Below are 21,355 nucleotides of genomic sequence, written 5' to 3'. Positions count from 1 at the left end.
GGCGAAGAAACTGCAAACGAACGTTTCACTGTACTTTTGCATTGTAAGGAATGAAATACGTCGATTATACATATAGAGATACTCTATCATTCATTAATTAAGATTTTTCAGAACTATTTTTTTAGCAGTATAATTTTTTATATGCATTAAAACACTTTATTTCCCTATAATTATCATTCTTGTTATTATTATTATGCAACATTTTATCTGGTGGCCCGGTGACATAAAAAAAAAATCAAATTTTATTTGTCACATACACAGTCATACACAGTACGATATGTAGTGAAATGCTTATACGACCACCAGTGACCTTTAAAAGAGAATTAAAGCTTATAATAAGGAATAAATATGAATAAAAAAAATATGATAGAAAAATTAAATTGAACTAGGATAAAAATAGAACTAAAAATAGAAATATGCTGTACATAAAAATAGAAATAAAAATTTAAATATACTGAACAAATAGAAATATACTGTACAAGAACATTTAAGAAATTTAGATTTTCGTAAGAAAGATGGTGTGCAAATATGCATAGAAAAAAAGTGTCTTATTAAGGTGCCATTATTAAAGTGTCTTTGTGCAATGGTCCAGAATGTAAATGTAAACATGTAGGGTAGATGTGCGTGGATTTGTCCATAGTGTCCATGGATGTATAAAGATTGATTAATTGATTGATTGATTGATTGATTGTGAAAAGATTGTGTTAGTTCTGCATAGTGGTGTGGTTGAGAGACCTTATCGCCTGCGGGAAGAAGCTCCTCTTCAGTCTCTCTGTGTTGGCCTTCAGGGAGCGGAATCGAGCGGAAAGTCTCCTGGGATAGACTATCCTGTGACCCTGTACACAGGATAAGAAGGAATAAAAGATGAATGAATGAATGAATGAATAAAGGAACATTTTACCTTGTTACGTCCTTCTCATAGTAATTTTTTATTTTGACCCAGCCTTTAATGTTCTTCTAGACCTTGATGCTTATATCTTCTTGAACAATATGCTAACCGGCTGCTGAAACATTAAGATGTCCCTTTAGTTCTCTATTTATCTTATCAATGTAGACATTTCTACTTTTGTGATATAGATTTCAGAAGATTGTTAACACAGAAATGTATAATTGTTTATATAATCTAATGTCTCCTTTTTCTTTTTCCTTTTGTTGTTGTTGTTCTTCTTCTTTCTCTTCTACTTCTTATTGTTGTTTATTTAAAGTTTAAATCAATATCGTGATATATATAGTGCAATAGTTTGAGATCAATCTAAGATGCCTGACTTAGAGTGCTTGGGCCTGCGTATATTTGCTTTGCAATTATATTTATTATTATTATTTGATAAATTCTGTTTAATTCAAGCATAATTTATTTCTACTAACCAGGAAAAATGTTATACAGAAATAACAGGAGAATTTACGCATTTAAAAACATCTTGTGTATTTGTTTTGTGTGTGTGTGCCGTGTAAAATATGTGGATATAAATTGTGTGCAGACGGAAGTGACTCGTGTGTGGGTCATGATGATGATGGTGATGATAAAGAGTAATATTATTAATCTCTGCCTCGGCTTTAACCCGATGACGCAGGCGTTTTAAACAGGGATTACGTCACTGCAGCGTGACGTGGCGCCTCATAGCGACAACCAAACCTGACTCCATCCTTCATCCCGCCCCCTACTCGTGAACTTTAAATTGACACAGGTTTTTTTTGACTGTTTATTTAATATGCATGATCTATACGACTTTTTTTTATTACGTGTTATAGGTGTGTGTTTAAATGTATGAGTCGCTGACAAGATATTCCTGAAACGCAAATAAATAAAACAAGTTTGTCTGCGGCTAAATCACAAAACTCTTACTGCTATACTTACATATGCACATTACATGTTGTCTATGTGGCATTGAGTGATAACTGAGTGTTAACTTAAATCGCTATTTGGGACGCGGCCTGTGACTGAGCTGTCAATCACAGCTAAATGTATCAAGTTCGGTAGATTTCCCATTAGCTCCTCCTTTAATGCCCAGTCCGAGCGATGGAGTCGGAGTCAGGCGTCTTAGAGTGATCTTAAACTTCACTCGGACTGGAACAGAATTTAGAAATATTTATATGTAAATATATAGTCATTTTAAAGCATTACGAACAATTTGCTAATTTAACCGCAGATAGCGAGTGCGCGAGCTAACAAACCGGAAGTTGGACAAGGATTAAAACCAAGCCCCGTTATTGCAGGCTGCGGAATAACTCCCCCTAAGCCGTCATGTCTACTGCCGGAGACTTTGGGAACCCGCTAAGGAAATTCAAACTGGTGTTTCTTGGGGAGCAAAGTGGTAAGTTTTTACTTATTATAAATAATCTTAACTTCAAGGTAGATGTTTGCGCTAGCCGCTATTTTTCCTCTCATATTCCTTTAAGTCCCGCCTTTTGCACCCTGATTGGCTGTTTTCCTTTAGAGACACCCAAGGTACCTTTAAATCAGAAGGACTAGCCAATCACAGTGCAGAAAGTCAGGTGTACTGGCCAATCTTAAAGTAGTAGGCGGGATACGTCCAAATACACATAGGAAATGTATCCATCATTTTAACCATTTCTCTATGGCTGTTGTTTTACCTGACATATTATTATTATAATAATAATAATTATTATTATATTTTTATCTATAGGTGTATTTGTATCCGTAAATGTCCTGCAGGAGAAACAGGGCATCATTAGTTACAATTATTGCCGTGATTTGTTTTTAGCTAACCAGTTTAAATGCTGTGTTCAATTGCTCCTTTAATTCCTGATACATAACGCAGTACATTTGAGTAATTATTGTACTTCTACATCATCAGGTGTACAGGTTAGGACAAGTTACTGTCTTTTAGGCTGCATCTGAATTCATAGCGTAGGCTCTGATTTTATCTAAATACGTTTATATGCTTTCAGCAATACAATATCTGAAACAGACCAGGACAATGCGTGAACAAATTGAGTTTGATTTTGAGTCCTGATATTGATATAATATCATTCAGATTTGAAATGTAGAAATATGTTATAGTTGTTAGGTTTAATGTCATATTTCCTAACAGATCTTTTATGTCAAACATGATGCAACTTGTCTTTAAGCCTGAACATCCCACTGTCTCATGATATTTCATAATACTTAATGTTGAGACTCTTGCTTTATAGCTACAACGTGATTCCAGGTATGGGATTTAAACTTGCAGCCTTTTGGTGACTAGTGCTCAAGATGAACCACAGAGCAATCTAAATATATGCAAACTGTGTGAGCAGGGACACAGTCCCCTGGTGTGTCCATAAGTACAGTTTCTGTTTAAATCACCACTCTGATTTGATTTGCATGGATTGGTATTTCTGATCTAGATCAAATGTGGTCGTCCAGAGTCTAATTTTATTTATACTGTCTAACACTTTACCCATAAGATGATTATGAATGGCTTTCATGTATAGGAGTTACAGTAAACAATATTAATAATATCCATAATTGGAGATGCTGCATTCAAGCGCCATGTTTTTTGTAAAATAATTGAAATTATTTTAACTTGCACTGTAAAAGTTGTAGTGATGTTTAATGGAAATGTGTCAGTTTCAGAGTTTTGTTTCACAATGCCTATTTGTAAGTATTGTCACTGGCTAGTAATAAAGTCAGAGCAGCACAGATAGACCGTGACATGCACAGGTACAAAAGGAGCAATTTATTGCCGTCTGGCTTGTATGAACCCGACACAAAAGGTACCATTGATCGATGAGCATAAAGGACTCTGCTGTGCTCTGTAATACACTGCTGTTTTTTTCTTTTTCTTTGTCTTTCTCCGTACACATTTAGTTTCGACTGCCTGCTTATCTGATCCGTTTTTAAAGCACTAGACATTCTTTCATATTGATCCCATGCAAAATCTTTTTCCTCTTGCTGCATCGCTTCTCTCCGTCCCACACTGCTCTCCCTTTGAGCTCTCGTCCAGCAGCTGCTGCTGCAGCTAGAATCTGCAAGAATCCCAGGAATGATAGCGGTGTATAATTAGCACAGGCGTTGGGTCATATCTTTGACCCCCTTCTCTTTTTTTTTTTCTTTAACAAGTGATCGAGACCAATTGAAATCAAGTGATTTCCACTGGTTCTGCTGTCCCTCAGGGACTTCAGCGTAATTACAGTTGAACGGAGACCTGTACTTTCTGCATCTACCCGATGATTTATGGGTCAGGTAGCAGATATCAGGCGTACTGAAATCACTTCATGTTTGAACTTCACGCTTCTAGTTTTAATGGTCACTAAGGTGACCATGGACCTGTTATAAACCTGTTAAACTTTTTAGACCTTTTATTTTCTTTGTAGGTATAACAATTATTTTTTCACAGCTTCTGAATTATATGCTTTAAAGTTAAATATTTTATAGAGTAGCACTTTAATGATTATTGATACACACCAGTCTTATAAAGGCTCATCTCATGATATTTTTAACTAATCCATGGTATACACAGTAAAACATAATGTGTAATTTTGTCTGTTTGTATTGTAATTTGACCATATCTCAAAAATGAAAATGTGTATATTAAAAGGTTAGGATCCATAAACTTTAAAATTGTATTAAATGAACCGTCAGAAGACCGGTAGCAGAGCTCCCAAGTTGGCTAAGGTGCCCGACCTCCGTAGTGCTTGGTGTTGTTATTTTCTGACTGTTATAATCGTATAACGCATGTCCGCTGTTGAAGGCCGGAGCTGGTCAAGTGCAGATCTCGCAATAAAAGAAAACAATGTTCTTTTAGAAAAGTATTTATCTTTACTTAATTATTTATTAACCTATTTTTTACATTTTTGGTAAATAAATGCTAACTGTGTTTGTTTGATCAATAGTTGTGATCTAAGAAGGCTAAGCAGTACAATAGACTATCTAATGAAGGACCTGATGACTGTACCCATTTCATCCATCAGCTTTGTGCATGCGTGGGTGGGTATGAGTGTTAAATGCCACCAGGGAGTGTGAGTTGGAGGTTTCAGCCAAGAGACAGAACTCTCTGGAGTTTAGCAGGTCTAGCACTCTGCGTCATTCACCAGACCGGGTGTTTGTTTGCACCTGTCACGGTCTGAGCCACTGATGCAGCGTTTATGGCATGTCAGGCCAGGAAAAAAAATAATAATATGCGCACTTGTGCTTCAAACTATTCCAAATTTTTAATTCTTGACGTTCCCTGGCTGGAATGTTACGAGTCATATAGGAGTGTGCATAAAATGTCACAATGTTCCCCTTCTTGTGAAAGTTCCTACGTTACCTCGTAATTTTGCTAGGAATCCTTAAGACTTGTCAAGAACCAATTCCTCCCCGAATGCACCCGCTGTGAATGGCGAGAGATGTTTATTTGTTTCCTGTCAGCTCACCTTGTACCAATGACTTGAATCCCCGTCTTTTGGATACCTTCTTAGCTGTCTTAACAACATTCTTCTTATTAACATTTAACTGCAGCTGGTGCTAATGTTGACCCGATGAATCAACCAATAAAAAATTGCAAAATCACTGCACTCTATTGGATGGAATTACTTTTACACTTTTACATTACATTTTAAATTACAGAAATTTGGCTCATTTTTTGAACTCTAGAAACCATTACAAAGACACATAAAGAATTCCCAAAGAATTCACTGTCACAATGTTTTTTATTTTTTTATTTTTTTATTTCAATTTGTTGATTACATTTTAAATTTTCAAGAATGCTCGCCAATTTTTATTTTCACCAAACGACTCTTATTTTTTTTTATTTTTTTTTTTATGAATGAAGCAAAATCTGTTTGGACAGAGTTCTGTCCAAATATTTACTGATGCTTTTGATTAAAACAGACCTTGTTTAAGATCATGCAGCATTGTAAAAACTGAGAAGGAAGTACCATCCATGTAGTTATTTAATTCATTTAAATGTTTTCGTTTCTTTCTTTTTTTTTTTACAGTTGGAAAGACTTCACTCATCACCAGATTCATGTATGACAGCTTTGATAATACCTACCAGGTGAGCCAGTATGAACACATGTTTCCACTTTGCGCTTTTAAATGAGCTCTTCTTCTTGACACGCCCCTGTCTTTGGATTTTCAGGCCACAATAGGAATCGATTTCTTGTCAAAAACGATGTACCTCGAGGACAGAACGGTGAGTGTTGTGTTCTCCTGGCATTTCTTTTGCAAATGAATCACAACATGGCACGATCATTGCAAATATTAATGATATTGTTTATAACAGACTCCAATATCATGCAAAAGGTACTTTTTTTTTTTTTATTTGTAGTTGAATGCAACAAGTATTGAACATAACTGTGTTCCCCAGAAGTGTTCCATATGACTGTGTTTCATAACATTTCGAGCCATAATCATTGACAGACAACATTTACACGACTGTGCAAAGTCTAAGACACCCTGTGTATTTTTATTTATTTTTGTATAACAAAGTACAAACCTTGCTATACGTGTTTATTTTATGATGTCATTAATAAGTCAGCAAAAAAGTATTTTTACAGGAAAATCTGTAGTCCAGAAGTTATGGTGTATTATGTAAAAGACAAAAAAAAAAAAAACAGTTTTGCTGCATGAAAAAAAGAAGCAGATGTGCAACAAAGTCCTCAGAAGGACTGTGGCTGGTTCTTCATGATATTCTGTGAAACCAAGCCGCAAATTTTCCTTATAAAACTGCACAAATTGGGCCTGAGACTACATTTTAAACAAAGGCTTGTCACACCAAGACAAAGGTGCTTTAAAGCGGTTATTTGCATGTGCCTAAGACTTTTGCACAGTACTGTATAGTTCATTAATTGACTTACCATACCCTGAAAACAGCTGACTCGCCGGCCAGAAATGTGCCCTTCCAGAGCTGAGATGGTATCTCCCTCATGTCTTTCTTTCCAAATCTCCTACACCTCCCCTCTTCCTGGCCAGATCGCTCCATCTTCCCTTAATTCTTTTCCTAATCACATTCTGTTTAGTTCCATATTATTTAATTAAGGATTTTTTTTTTCTAGAACTCCTTAGACTTTCTGTTTGTTCCATTATTTTGTTTTAGTGTCATATCATTTTATTTATTGATTTATTTTATTGATTTATTTTTGTTTATTTATCCTTCACTGTCTTATTTTACTGCATTACATATATTTTTTCTTTCTTTCCTTTTTATTTACTCGATTTGTCCCGTCCATCACACACAGATCAGGTTGCAGCTTTGGGACACGGCGGGCCAAGAGCGATTCCGTAGCCTTATTCCCAGCTACATCCGTGACTCGGCCGCCGCTGTCGTAGTATACGACATCACAAGTATGTATCTCGGAGACCTCACGCCCTCTGCCTTCCTCCCTCTCTTGCCTCCCTCCGTCCGTCCGTCCGTCCTAAGACTGTTCGCTTCCGTCCTCTCTTACTACTCTTCCTCTCCTCCCCCCTCTCTCTTCTCTCCTCTTTGTCTTCCTGCTGTTTCTCTGGCACTATTGTGGGCTCGCGTAGGTGCGCTTGCAGCTGTGGGACACAGCCGGACAGGAGCGTTTCCGGAGTCTCATCCCCAGCTACATCCGCGACTCTACTGTCGCCGTGGTAGTCTATGACATCACAAGTGAGTGACGGTGGCGCCCGCATCGGGCGGGAAAAACCTAAAACGTGGCCGCTGTTTTTAAAATGACTTTGTTGCCCTTCAGTTCGGCTTCACAGAGGTGGACAAATTGGTAGCCCTTATTCGTGTCTAGAATATTTGTTTTATCTATGGTTGCCTACCTCGCGATAAGGTCTATAAAAAACAATTGTATTAAGACCCTTAACTTGTCAAATGTCTGTCTATAAATTATAGACTACATTAGCTAGCACTATTTATCCAGGCCAGCTGTGTTTTTGGAAAGCATCATAATGCTTTTATGATTTGTCCGCCTCTGCCTTTTCTACTTTTTCATTTTGCTTTTTTTTGCCGCTCACTTCCGTTTGGTTTTTTATGCTTTTATTTATTGTAAGTTTTTCCTTTATAGTTTGTTGTTCTGTTATAAACTTAGCACACACCACACCACTTCCATCATCCACCCACCTAAGAAAGTGTCTTGCTTTGATATTTGAGACAGGATACAACTGAGCAATCACAGCAGCAATCATTGACTCTGAGGTTGTTGATGTTTAGTAATACTAGCTGACTAATATTAATAATTGTATTCCCCTTGAGGAAACGCCACAGACACACAGACAAGAGGTTAGGTCTTGTGTGAAAAAGTTTTTTTATTGAATAATAATAGGGTAGATTTAAAGCAAGGGTAGGGGAGTTGTGGCAAGGAGAAATAAGCACAATAAACATTGCACGAAGTAGTGAGCGACGACAGTGGCAGGTTGCCGAAATGGGTATAAAGCGGAGGCAGCTCTCGCAAGCTTCTTAGCAGAATGTTTGTGTTGAAGCCCAGAATCCCACTCGCTGGTAGCTGGAGGCATTAATTAAAAGCGAAAGAGCTGCTGTGGCTATTGCAGTCAGTGACGAGCTGGATTCCTAGACATAGTAGCCAGACAGCTAGAAATCTGTAAGGAAATATTAACAGAATTTGACAAAGTGTATTGCATTAAAAATCACTGACTTCTTTAAAGGTTAAGGGTTTGGCTCGGAAACAGCAATTGCTTGACGAAACAGGCGTTCAAGCTCACAACCTTCTGATGAGTCCTACAGTATAGCCAGAAGCATATATTTTTATCTAATGGGCTAATCCTATAATTTTGTAATCCCTAACACACCTTATGAGTAATGTTTATTACCTCAGGGTTAGGTTCTCTGCAGTGTTCTCACACTCATTACTCATAAGAGCCTCTCTTTTTCCTTTTTTCTTCTTTCCTTCTGTTTGTCTCTGTTTGTCCCTGTTTGTTCTTGATCATTTGTCATTTGTTTTCTGTTTTTATATATATCTGTAGTGTATATATGCGCACCTCAGAATGTTCTTTAAATTTTCATCGATTTGGTCTTGTATGTGGGATCTCAGGGTGGCGTTAAATATACACATTATTCACTTTTATTCCCAGACGTTAATTCCTTCCAGCAGACCACCAAATGGATCGATGACGTCAGGACAGAGAGAGGAAGCGACGTTATCATCATGCTGGTCGGGAACAAGACGGATCTTGCAGACAAAAGGTGCGCGCTAGTAGGAGACTGAGCCAGACAGCCATTTCCTGTTCATGTGTAAATGTTTGGCTTTTTGGATAGGTACTATGTTAATGGGGAGGAGAATTTTTATTTTCACTTTATTTATTTGCTTTTGCAGGCAAGTTTCTATCGAAGAGGGCGAGAGGAAAGCCAAAGAGCTGAGCGTCATGTTTATTGAGACGAGCGCCAAAGCCGGCTACAACGTGAAGCAGGTGAGTTAAAACGGAGATCTTTAGCACAGGTCAAAGGTCAAACCTGAGGTGCAAATATAAGGTAGGGGTTGACCAAAGCTAAACGGGTTGCCAGAGTTCCTTAAAACTCTATTATTTATTTAAGGTTATGCTTTTGTCCATATACATTTTAACACCGATTTTTATTTATTTATTTTTTTCCTCATTTATTTATTTATACAATTTTGATTCCCATGATGCAGCCATGGATTTAGCATCCTGTACACATCCTGAAGGGCATTATAGATCATGAGCGTCACTTTTCTCTTCAAGACAATGCACAGACTGAACTGCCGTCCTGACAGTTTGTCTAATTGCCATCTACATTGTGCAAGCTCGGTATTCAGCACCTCGTCTGAGCAGCTATTGTGTCCACGGATTCGTGAAAAGATGTCGAGTCAAGGCTGTGCATTGTTGGAGCAGAGAAACAAAAACAGAAATCACTCATTTTGCCCAGCTAAATCTGATTCTTATGCCGAGCTCGAGGATAATCTGCTGATTCATCCTCCTCAGGCTCACGAGGAACAATGCTGTTGAATCATTCACAGTTGTGATCGTGGGTGAGAGCAGTAAAGTCATGCAATTTAAAATAATCAGGTTTATGCAGAGCGCTCGTGAAATGTATTTAGGAAGCAATGTATTTAGAGATGACGTGGGCACACGCAGAGCTTCCACTGACCTTACGCGTGATAGACAGCCTGTTTTGTTTTGATCCATAGACGTTAACAATAGAACCTTGTTTGTTCTTCCCTTTTCAGCTTTTCAGGCGCGTGGCTGCCGCCCTGCCTGGCATGGAGAGCACACAGGACAAGAGCAGAGAAGACAGTATCCTTTGCTCTGCATTCTCTCTCACACACACACACACCCACATGTACTTATGCACATGTTGCTTTGCATGCATTTGCCTACACAAGCATTGTGTAGTGCTTGTAGCTTTCTTTATTGTGTAGACATACATAAGCCGAGTTTATTGTGATTGTCACTAAAACTAATCAAAGATGCTGCCTAAGGAGCCAATTTAATGATTGTTGTGGTCCATCACTCTGTCAAGTTTAAAATCTTGCTAGTTAAGGACACACATGTGCACAAATGTCGTGCTTTAATTTAGTTGTTCCATCTTTTCATTTTGGTCACATTACATCTTCATCAGCACTCAGATTGAAGAAAAACATCCTTCTTGGTACAGGGAAATCTGCCTATAGGAATTACACACTTTAAACCTGTTTTGACCCTTGAAATATGAATTAAATTAGCTGGACTTTGCCCAGCAGTTAGACGGTGCTGCATAATCAAATATTGCAACACTCTTTCTTTCTTTTGAAAGAGCTGAAGATAATCCTGTTTGGTGAAATAGTAAATGTGTGTGAGGGACTTTTAATTGTGCAGAATAACAACACATTTATGAGAGTGAAAAACTCTCTATTTCTCTATATAGTCAGTCCCCTGCTACACTAATGCACTTATCCCATCATGGTAGTAAGTTTGCTCAATACGCCAGAGCCATGATCGGACTGACTTTTTTATGTCTGACATTGACATGCTGGAACTTTTTTTAATGGCACAGACATTAGTACATATAAACTCTTTAAGCCTGTTCTTTTTCCGCACGCCATAATTCCTTAACTCCCCTTTCTCAGTGATCGACGTGACGCTGCAGAACCCTCCGGAGCAGCCTGTGAGCGAAAGCGGATGCTCCTGCTAAGCCTCAGTCTCACTCACACTGCCCTCTTCTTCTTCTCTCTCTGTTTGTCTTTTTGTCTCTCTTTTGTCCTCCCCTGCCTCCATTATGTGCCGTTGCTGACTTCCATCGTGGAACATAAAGAACACTACTTCCTCCATCCCTCTATCAACTCATCCGTCCATCATCCTCAACACTGACTCAGTCATAACCTTAAGCTTTCAGAGCACAACATGGATGTGGACATTTTTTTTGTCCGTTAAAATCTATTACCTTTTTTTTATGAATTATTTTATTTATACCTTTTAATGACTTATTGCTTACACAGGACCGCGTTTGACCGATCTAGGTGGGCAGCATCTAACATCTGAGCACTGAACAATTGCATTTACTTCTAAAACAATACTGATGAACCTGATGAATAATTTTTGTTGTAAGAGGTCAATCGAAGGGCTGTGATTTCTTTGCAGGCTAGCACCTGTGCTAAACCTCTTACAACGCAAGCTGTTTATGGACGCATATAAAGCACAGTGCAAAAAAAAAACATGTTTACGAACTGTTGGCAATGTTAAAGTCAGTATATTAAAAAGAGATTAATGTTTTTGTGAATAAAGTCGAAACAGATTGCAGGAGAGCGATTCTCAACTTACGTTTCAAACCTTGTCTCTTTTTTTTTTTCCACTTAAATCTTGGCTGACATTTTTATCTTTTTCTTTTTGACTGTTGAGTTCCATAGCACAGTAGAGACACCAGTGCAGTAGCTATAATAGTTTTTTTTTTTTTTTTGTATATTAGAGAAAGTATCATGGAGGAAATCTGATATCAATATGCAGGACTTTAAAAAGTGTATTTTATAATGCGTCCACTGGCTTTTTGTTAGGGTTATTAATTTTGTTTGATTTAATGTAATATTGACATTTTAGATCTCCACCTCCATTTTTTTGATTGTTTTATAATATTTATTTTTTCTTGATCATTTTGCATTTTAATTTTTGTCATTTTGTCATTATAAAGCTCATTTTTCTTCCTTTTAATCTCTCTGTTTGACATTTAAGTTTAAACATCTCATGATGCATTGCAGTTTGTTTCTGGTTTTCTCCTTGGTGGAAAACCCACATTTTGCAGTTTGTCAGTCCTGGCTTGTTTAACCGTCTCTGCTGTGTGTACACAAAGATTATAATTTGCACTCCTAGACTACATCAGTCTCTTATTGATGCCCCTAATAATAAAGACCTTTATTTAGTAACCCTGTTATGTCTTCATTTTTTAATTATATAGCTGGATAAGGCATATAAAGAATTTCCCAACACCAAGTTAACCCAGGTGCTCATCTGTTCATGAAGTGTTGTAATCGTCTAGGCTTTTTTCTCATCATCTATGCCTCTGAATTACTCAAGTACCACTAAATGATTAATTTGTACTTCGCCCACAAGCTTCCCTCACTTAGAATATATACCCCCAAAGACTAGACTCACCCATGTCATGGTATTGCAAAAAGAGTTCCCAGAATTCACAGCTTGGCAGTACCAGGACTCTTCATAGCTCTCCAGGCGGAAATGTTAAACCTTTCATCGGAAGCCTACTCCAGTGAACACACACCGTCACAGAGGAGCTGTGTTAGAGTTGGGTGTAAATAATGAATGCGCTCATTATGCAATGCTTGTGGACATGAATACTTAATATAGCCTTAGCACTCTGAGCTCAAGTAATAACTCTCAGTCCTGCAGTTCAATAATGTGGATACACTTATTTTTTAGGGATTTTAGCACAGTTGTTATTCACTGATCAGCCAATCATCCACCCGCATCCACAGGAGTACCATCCACCCGCCTAATATTGAGTAGATTCTCCCTGTTTCCACTATAACAGTATTCTTTCTACTGATATGTTTCTATTGGAAACAGCATTACCATTTTCCTCAATTCGATCAACACTAACTCTTCTACTGAATCAGACTTTAGTGAGCCGTGGCCATCCATAACCCTGTTGCTAGTTTACTGGGAGCGAAGGCTGACCCGGTTAGTCTGATCCAATAAAAGACTCTTGCAGATCAAAATGATGAAAAGGTTAATGCTGGATGTGATAAAGCTGTCAGAACACAGTGTACCACTGTTACGGTGGCAAAAGGGAAGACCTATTCAATAATAGGCAGGTGGTCATAATGTTATGGCTGGTCAGTGTCTTAAAATGTCTTAGAATACTATTAATATTTAATTACTATAATATTCATGAAATCATTCACAAATGATGTTGAGTAAAAACAGGGATTCTGGTTTCTGACTCTCTTCAGTGAGTCGGTTCCTATGTCTATGAATCGACTCTTTAGATTCACTTAAGTAACTCCTAAAAATGTGATGTTTTTTGAATCTCTCTTCTAAGTATATTATTCCTCGAGTGTTATCTCAACGTTTGTTGATTCGCTGAGTAAAAGCGAGAGGTGATTTTATTAATTACAGGAGTGTCTACTGTGGCTCTTTGCAATGAATCAGATCCTTTGACTCAGCTCGCCACTATGAACCGACTCTTTAAATTCCCATTTTGTTCTTATTGGTGTTCCTCGCCATTTTTCTTTTTTTAGATCCGTTTTCTCACAGTTTATTTTTATTATTTTAAACTATGACTAAAATCGAGACTTAAATTAAATTAAATTTTCATTAAGATGAACACCGTGACCTTGTGAGTAATTTTAAAGAGTCGACTCGTTCATGTCACTAGCACGACGGGGTAGACCTTAACTGGAAAACTAAGCAATAAATGGGAATAAATGCTGTGATTTATTCATTATACCAAAAATGTAAAACCAAACTTAGTATATGATATGATATGCGTATAGTGTTCTGAGAGGAATATGTAACACACAAGCTTTCACTCTTTATACTCGGTTTCTAACCAGTTTATTTGCATTGCTGCAGTGTGTCTGCCCTCTAGCGGTGAATCTGTGTAATATATATATATATATATATATATATATATATATATATTTTTTTTTTTTTTTACATGACAGCTCAGTTAAGTTTACACATGGGTCTGTCCCCCAAGTGCTGTCCCTTTGTTTTGCTATATGCAAAATCATTAAAATTTCCCAAACACACACATTATTAGTATATATTCTGAAAATATAGTGTTAATCATGAAAAATAATCATGAATTTTCTTACTTTATTGTTCAATATTTAATTGTAGCATTAAAAAAGCCAACTTCAAATAAATATTTTGTCAGTACATACAATTATACATCAAAGTGGGAGTGTATACATTTCCTCTTATTTTTTATTAAATGAAATAAATCTGATTCACAATAACATGAATATCTTATAAAATAAGTGAAGCACTAAAATTATGAACCAGTAATTGATTATAATAAAATAATATTAGTCACTCCAAACTATGTAATTGGTGTTACTTTTACACAAAGGCATTTTGACTTGACTTTAACCTACTGTCAAAGAGCAAAATAAAAAGGAAAATGGTCCAAATGTACATACAATCCCCCATGTGACAGTACTGCAATGTTCTTCTAAATGATACTTTCTCACTTATTCACACAACCATGGTAACTGGTTATATGTTTGTATATACATTACACATTTGGCCAGCTGCGTATAGCCTACAGGAGCAGATCTTTTTCTATTGCCTCTCAGCAACTGGCTTAAGATGGGATTTGCCTCTATACAACCGAGTGTATCAGCAATACCACAGAGGCATCCAGAGGAATGAGCGCAGCACAGTGCCCGCTGCCATGCCAGCCAGCAAACCCAGTGCTATCTGCTCTCCGATCCAGTCGTCACAGCGCTCCCTGTGCACCCAGACATGGTGTGTGCCTGCAAATATCAACGAGAGAGGCACAGAGCAACACAGAATAAACCAGCAAAACGTTGAGTCAGGCTAAGCTCCTCTGCTCATCAAACCAACACTTTTCCTGCAGAAATACGTTACACTAAGACAGCTAATTATCAACTGATTTATCCAAAAATTTCTATTCTATAGAAATTTCTATTTGCATACTGGACCATGATAGGCTGTTTTGTTTTATTATACATTTATAACACTGGCCTGGCCGAAGAGATTACGTTAAGCATGTGAGTAGAGGAACATTTTTAACCGGATCTTTAGCTTGACAGTTACCTCCATTGCCATTGCCTGGTGTGATGTACACAGCATTGTGTCCGTCAACAGGAACTGACTGGTATGTGTCATTATAGGGATCATAGCTATAAAACTGAGGGCAGAAATAATAAAAATATACACATAGGAAAAATTAGGGGCAAAATTCGAATGTGTTCCAACAAACAACCCAAAATAACAAGCTTTCAAAACCTAAATGTGTTTATACTAAATAAGAGGGGCATTCAAGTAAAACCAGGACTTGTGATGAAATGCCTTGTGAATGAAGGCAAAAAACTGATCCTAATGCACTCCATTTCTACAAGTTTGGGCCATTTAAGGAGTTCCTAGGAGGCCAGCGTTTCAGACGTTTCAGAGGGAGCCTGTCTGATCATGGATCTGGCGTACTGAGAAAAAACTTTCCTCAATGATGGTATCCAAGCACTCGTGAAACACTGGGATACTGTAGGTACAGAACATTAGTGTTGCAGAGAAATTATATAGAGAAATTATATTTTTTACTCTCATACCTGTGTTCTGTTAATCTATGCAATCAAAAGTCCCGGTTTGACTTGAACACCTCTGATATTTTATTAAAGATGCAATCAGATGTTAAAGCAAGTTACTTTAAATCATTTTGCAAAGCATGAAATATATATAATTTATAGCAACAAGACCTTTACTGTGTTACGCTGCACAGACATTCTTTAATCATCGTAAAACAACACAATGGTGTAGGTAATGTACGAACATGGATCAGCATCTAAATAAAAAGATTAGTGCAAATAAAATTAGTTTAAAAGGTTGCATTGCATTTCCATAATAGAAAGTGTGATATTGCCTCTATCAAGAATATAAGCAGATTTAATGGAAACATTTTCAATTGTGTGTTTCTTGATGAGAAATTGTTCAATATATGTATTTTCACTCAGTGGGTAAACATAATTACACTTGATTATTTTACTTTCCTATTAAGATTTAAGGTTTTCAATTGCGGCTAAAGCAATTACCAACATTTCTCAATTTACCTAAACGTATTTTCTGATCGAGTATGTTTTTACACTTTATGTTTCACACGAGCAGTGCATATTAACAGGCACATGCAACTTACAGGACTTTGCTTTGCTTCCATGATGGTCAGCTTCCACGCCCTGATAAGAGAAAAAGCAAATTGCATAGACATCTTAATTTAGTATAACCATTTGAACCAGTAAGAGTGGAGCTACAGTATAGACATGAGCACTCACAGAGCCTCATCCTCACTGTTAGCACACAGGAAAACAGAGGAGCCGTCCTTCAGGTACAAGACCAGCAGGTTCTCCCTCGGGTGGCTCTCTGGTGGAGACACACCTGTTTTCAAAGTAAAACCCTTCAAATGTGCTAAGTCAAAATTATGTTAATGTTGTTGTTGTTAACATGCTTTAACCCATGCAAATTTTCAAAAATCTTCTTTCCCACAATCCAGTGACATGTGTTAGTTAGATGAATTATTTCCCACACTCTGGTCGCTATGATGCAAAAATCGGCCTAAAAAATATTACCCGTAATCACAGCTTTTCGGCCCACAGCTTACCTGCGCACTCCAGGCCGGACTTCACGTTCATGCACATGCTCTTCAGACTCACTCTAGTCTCATACTCCTTCCTTGAGTCGGTCTTGTAAAACATCAGACTCCCATCTATCCAGAGGTCACACCAGTTCAGCTTCCAGCGCCTGAGGATGGACGCTGTAAGACAGGTATACGCTTTAGTGGCTTCTCTAATGACTCAGAACCTTAAGGTCAGTTAAATAGTAACATTTAGTGGCAAGTGCTTGGAGGTTGATGCTGATAATGGATGCAGAATCGATACAAATGCTCTGCTCGAGTCCTAAAGACGGAGCACCGGAATGAAAGATTCATGGAGTACGTTGGAATGGACACCTGAAAGGACACGTTTTCAGTAACTCTGCATGTTAAGTAAGGAATGAAACACTTCAAGGTGTGGTGTTATCGGAAAATAATCAAAGGTGGCGTTGTGTAATGTGGAGTGAGGGGTGTAAGGGGTTATTATTGTCTAATAACATTATGTTTTGTTTTTTTTTTAACCACAGCAAATTGGAATTACAAATCACATGTCATACCTTTGAAAAATCTATTGATACGAGGGCCGTTCAAGTCAAACCAGGACTTTAAGGAGGTAAAAACAAGTTATGATTAGACGTCAAGCACAGTACGGTGACTCTTAGCCCTATAAGAGTGCTGCGTTTGCATGAATGGTGCAAACCTTTTAAAGAAGGCCATACGTGAATAACCACGAATAAGCCTTTGAAGCGGACAGACTGATCACGGCTCCGGAGTACTGAGAAAACTTTCTACATTGATGGTATTCAAGCACTCTTGAAACGCTGGGATAAGTGCATTAGTGCAGCAGGGGATTATATAGAGAGATAAAGGGTGTTTTTACTTTTATAACTGTATTCTTTTATTCTGCGCAATCGAAAGTCTCGGTTTGACTTGAACGACCCTTGTAGTCACATTTAACATGGTGGAATATCTACAGAACAAATTCATTTCTTATATCATTTACATTACGGTAAACGAAGGCAATAAATAAATCAATGCAGCTTGTTTAACCTTTAACACTGGAGACTCCTTCCAGAAATGTAAAATAATAATCTTTTCGAGCAGTTTTGCGACATCGACTTGCACCCTTCCGATAGATAGATCACACATTAAGTGACACGAAAGTCTCCAAACTGATTAAAATGAACTGATATCGAATCTCATATGTGGATTCACAGGAATATGACTGGTTATGCCATCGGGTCTGTCTAATCACAGCAAAGCCTCTGCCTGCACACATCTATACTGTACAGCCCTATGTTTGGTCATTGCCTATTAATAGCCTTTTTATCTCTTTTATTAGTGTCTACCTGCTGTAAATCACTGGGCACATCTCTACAAAATCTCTTTAAAGAAAATACTGTACACAGCTCCGTGCTCAGGTTTGCAATTCACTTTGGTTAGAATGTGTCTGTCTATTGTACTACATTAATTATAATGTGTTGCATTGTTTATATGTGTAATTTTTACATTTAACCTCAGCACATATAAAAATGTTAACCCTAATTAAAGATAGATACTCACACTGTCGCCAGAGCCAGCCAGATTTCAGCAGAGCCATGCCTCTAAATCTGAGCTATTCCAAAATATCAGAGTATACACTAATAAAAAATTATTAATAGATTAAACAGAAATTTGTCAAGGTGAAGGGAAGTGAATATGTGTGTTTACACCCTGACGCCTTCGCTAATCCCATGGGTTAGTAGGAGACAATAATCTGGGATTACTGCCCTCACTCTGGAATTTTCTGCCTCTACTCTTTTCTTTTCAACCTTTTCTCTTCGTTTATTTTCCCCATCAGCAGTTAGTGCCATTTCACTCCTACATCCAATAAAAAACAAGTGCATCCACATATCATCAGTCATGTCACTTTTTTTTCCTGGGTTTTACTTAAACTTCGACCTTCTTATACTATCCCTGATGCATCGTCATGGTAACTGTCCATAGCAACACCCTGTAGCCAAGTACGATCCTGCCAGGCCATAAGCTTTTTTTAGGCACAGCTGTGTGCGCGCAAATATGAAAGAGGGGCTTACAAAGACGTGTGTGTGTGTGTGCCACTTGAGATGAGCAGTGATCAATAATGCAGTGTAGCTCTTGTGACACTTCCAGCGCATTCACGATTGTGTTCTTTCATTCATTATGGATATTTTATTTAAAGGATATATCTTTGAATCTGTTTTTTTATTTGTTAAATTTGACCAAACACAGGATTTAGATTTGTAACATAACCGACAACCATAAGCAACCACCTCTATGTAGGCGACGTCAATTTGAAAGCGATTGCACTTGTGTGTTTGATAGTTACACGGATCAAATGATACAGTTAAAATATGTCAATGAAATGAACTAGAAAGGAGACAAAATGAGGTATACTTGACCTTCAATGCATCAGTTGAAGGACTCCTTTTGTCTCTGATGCACACATTTCTACCACTAGAGGGTCGCACTCCTATAAGACTTAAATCAGACACCATGTGAAATTTATTTTCTTTAATTACTGTCAATGGAATTCTTAATTATGAACTATGCTGTATACACACAAACAAATAAATCAAACATGGATGATGTTTGTTAAAAAATATAAATACATGAAATAGCAGTGAGCTATGGACCACAGTGTTCACCCAGTTCACACTTAAATAAATAAATCCAGTATAAAAGCTACGAAGGCGTTACGTTGCATAGCGGTTTGCACTATCACCTTCCACCTGCAGGTTCAGGGTTCGATTCCCACCTTGGGGCTGTGTGCATGGCGTTCGCATGTTCTCCCCATGCTTAGTTTCCTTTTACAATCCAAAGACATACAGGTTATGCTAACTGCTAACTGGAGTGTGTGAATGCCAGTCAGATGTTGAGCCTGGTTCGGGAGAATCTTTCGCCCAAGGTGCCATGCGCCCCATGTGGATGGACCAACAACAACAACAACAAAAAAATACAATATAAAACTTGTTGTTTTTTGGGAGGGTTTTCTTTTCTGTCTCTAGTTTGACCTTCGAGCTTTACTTTACATTCACTTCACAGTACATAAACCTTAAAGAAGACCTTTCAGGAATTATTCTAGGCCAATTTTATTCCATGCATGTGCACAAAATTCATTATCATTGTTATTATTGTTTTATAATTACAGTATATCTGATCAAATGATAAACTGACTGAATTCAATGTACAAATTATTAAAAAAAAAAATCTATTAGTGTATTATACTTTAATGCAAAACACTATCCAGTAAATTTGTTTGTTTATATACTATATATAGTAGTATACTATAATACTGTGCATTCCTTAAACTGGGGCTGATTTCTTTCTCACTTGGTCACTGTGCCCATGTGTCCATTGCATCTTATACTGTACTGTGCATTCTGCTTACTCTGCAACACGGCCATGCGATATAGTGCATTTCTCAAAAGTTTAATCGCTGAGAAACTATTGATAGATAAAAGCTTTTAGCCGGTCATCTAACACAACAACCAGCCATCACTGCACACATGCATTTACATAAAATGCAAGGCTGTAATTAATCATTAAAGGTCCTTACATTCTCAGGAGTTACTTTATACTTGCATATAGTTTATTATAGCATTATATGAGACAATTCCTGTATAGTTAGAATAAAGGTATTGCAAATATACAGACTGCATTTAATGTTGCAAAATAAATAATTAAATAATGAACATATTTATAAAGTCAACATGCACACTGAAATCAGTTAATCACCTGGCAGTAGTGACATTTATAAAAGCATGCCCTGGCCTTTTTTCCCCAGTCTTTAAATGTCCAGCTTTGATGAGCCTGTGCCCACGGTAACCTCAGACTCCTCTCTGTGGCTGAAAGGTCTGCCTCACGGTTGCCTCAAGGTCTGCCTCATAGCTCATGTCTCCTGAGATGCTGTTCTGCTCAGCACGGTTGTGAAAGCCTGGTTATTTGAATTATCTTAGCTTTTCTGTCAGCCAGATCCAGGCTGGTCTTTCTGTTCGCACCTTTTTCATTGGAAAGGTGTTTATTATGTATTTAATATTTTATATAGTATATATTTGTTTAATATTTTATTCATTGTTTTGCTGTTTTATAATTGGGTGAGTGTGTAATTGTAATTTGTGTGTGTAACACAAATACATGAACACGACATCACAAATATTCCTATTACTTTTAATACACTTTATAACCAAAAGTTTGTGGACAGCTTAAAATCACACCCATATGTGGTTTTTCCCCAGAGTGTGGACACAAAAGCTGGATATACACAATGATCTAGAATGTCTTCCTCCAGCATGGTGATGCATCTTTGCAAAAGACATAGTTTGTGTAGAGACACAAAGACAAAGTTGAAATGTAAGAATTGGTGTGGCCTGCACTGATCTCTGACCTCAACTTTATTGATCACTATTGAAATGCATCAAAAGTCTTATCAGTGAGTGTCTGCTGGAAATCCTTCCCATAGTTACAGCAAAAGATAGACTAAATGAATGTGAATGGGATGTTCAGGATAGGCACATGTGTGATGCTCAGGTATCTATATATACGTTTGGATATACGTTTAGTGCATTATTCATATATCTTCTAAACTGCTTATCCTGCACAGGGTTGAGGTATGGGGCTGGAGCCTATTCAAGGAGACTTTGCACACGAGG

At 37.5% G+C, this 21,355-nt stretch overlaps 2 protein-coding genes across 2 annotated transcripts; one reads left to right on the top strand and one right to left on the bottom strand.

Moving 5' to 3' along the window:
• The first annotated feature begins 1,996 nt into the window (after nucleotides 1–1,996).
• On the top strand, nucleotides 1,997–12,264 carry rab6a (RAB6A, member RAS oncogene family). The gene is made up of 8 exons (XM_053475883.1): nucleotides 1,997–2,312; nucleotides 5,923–5,981; nucleotides 6,066–6,119; nucleotides 7,454–7,559; nucleotides 8,987–9,098; nucleotides 9,229–9,322; nucleotides 10,099–10,165; nucleotides 10,978–12,264. Exons 1-8 carry the CDS (start codon nucleotides 2,243–2,245, stop codon nucleotides 11,040–11,042), a joined length of 627 nt encoding a protein of 208 aa, XP_053331858.1. The 5' UTR covers nucleotides 1,997–2,242; the 3' UTR covers nucleotides 11,043–12,264.
• Nucleotides 12,265–14,185: 1,921 nt separating this feature from the next.
• plekhb1 (pleckstrin homology domain containing B1) lies at nucleotides 14,186–18,410 on the bottom strand. The gene is made up of 6 exons (XM_053475939.1): nucleotides 18,249–18,410; nucleotides 16,695–16,847; nucleotides 16,369–16,471; nucleotides 16,233–16,272; nucleotides 15,143–15,236; nucleotides 14,186–14,838 (listed from the first exon to the last, which is right to left on the bottom strand). Exons 1-6 carry the CDS (start codon nucleotides 18,283–18,285, stop codon nucleotides 14,702–14,704), a joined length of 564 nt encoding a protein of 187 aa, XP_053331914.1. The 5' UTR covers nucleotides 18,286–18,410; the 3' UTR covers nucleotides 14,186–14,701.
• Between the last annotated feature and the right edge of the window lie 2,945 nt (nucleotides 18,411–21,355).

The sequence above is a fragment of the Clarias gariepinus genome, chromosome 17 (genome assembly GCF_024256425.1).
Source record: "Clarias gariepinus isolate MV-2021 ecotype Netherlands chromosome 17, CGAR_prim_01v2, whole genome shotgun sequence".
In the NCBI taxonomy this organism is placed as follows: Eukaryota; Metazoa; Chordata; class Actinopteri; order Siluriformes; family Clariidae; genus Clarias; species Clarias gariepinus.
Note: the sequence above shows the minus strand (reverse complement) of the source record. Positions and strands in the feature narration are given on the sequence as shown.

Excerpts from the sequence above, each read along its gene's own strand:
- rab6a (XM_053475883.1), top strand. The coding sequence starts at position 2,243 with ATGTCTACTGCCGGAGACTTTGGGAACCCGCTAAGGAAATTCAAACTG. Across the intron at positions 5,982-6,065 it reads GCTTTGATAATACCTACCAG|GCCACAATAGGAATCGATTT; the intron begins GTGAGCCAGTAT and ends TTGGATTTTCAG. Across the intron at positions 9,323-10,098 it reads CCGGCTACAACGTGAAGCAG|CTTTTCAGGCGCGTGGCTGC; the intron begins GTGAGTTAAAAC and ends TTCCCTTTTCAG.
- plekhb1 (XM_053475939.1), bottom strand. The coding sequence starts at position 18,285 with ATGGCTCTGCTGAAATCTGGCTGGCTCTGGCGACAGT. Across the intron at positions 15,237-16,232 it reads TGGAAGCAAAGCAAAGTCCT|TTTTATAGCTATGATCCCTA; the intron begins GTAAGTTGCATG and ends TTCTGCCCTCAG. Across the intron at positions 14,839-15,142 it reads ACCAGGCAATGGCAATGGAG|GCACACACCATGTCTGGGTG; the intron begins GTAACTGTCAAG and ends TGATATTTGCAG.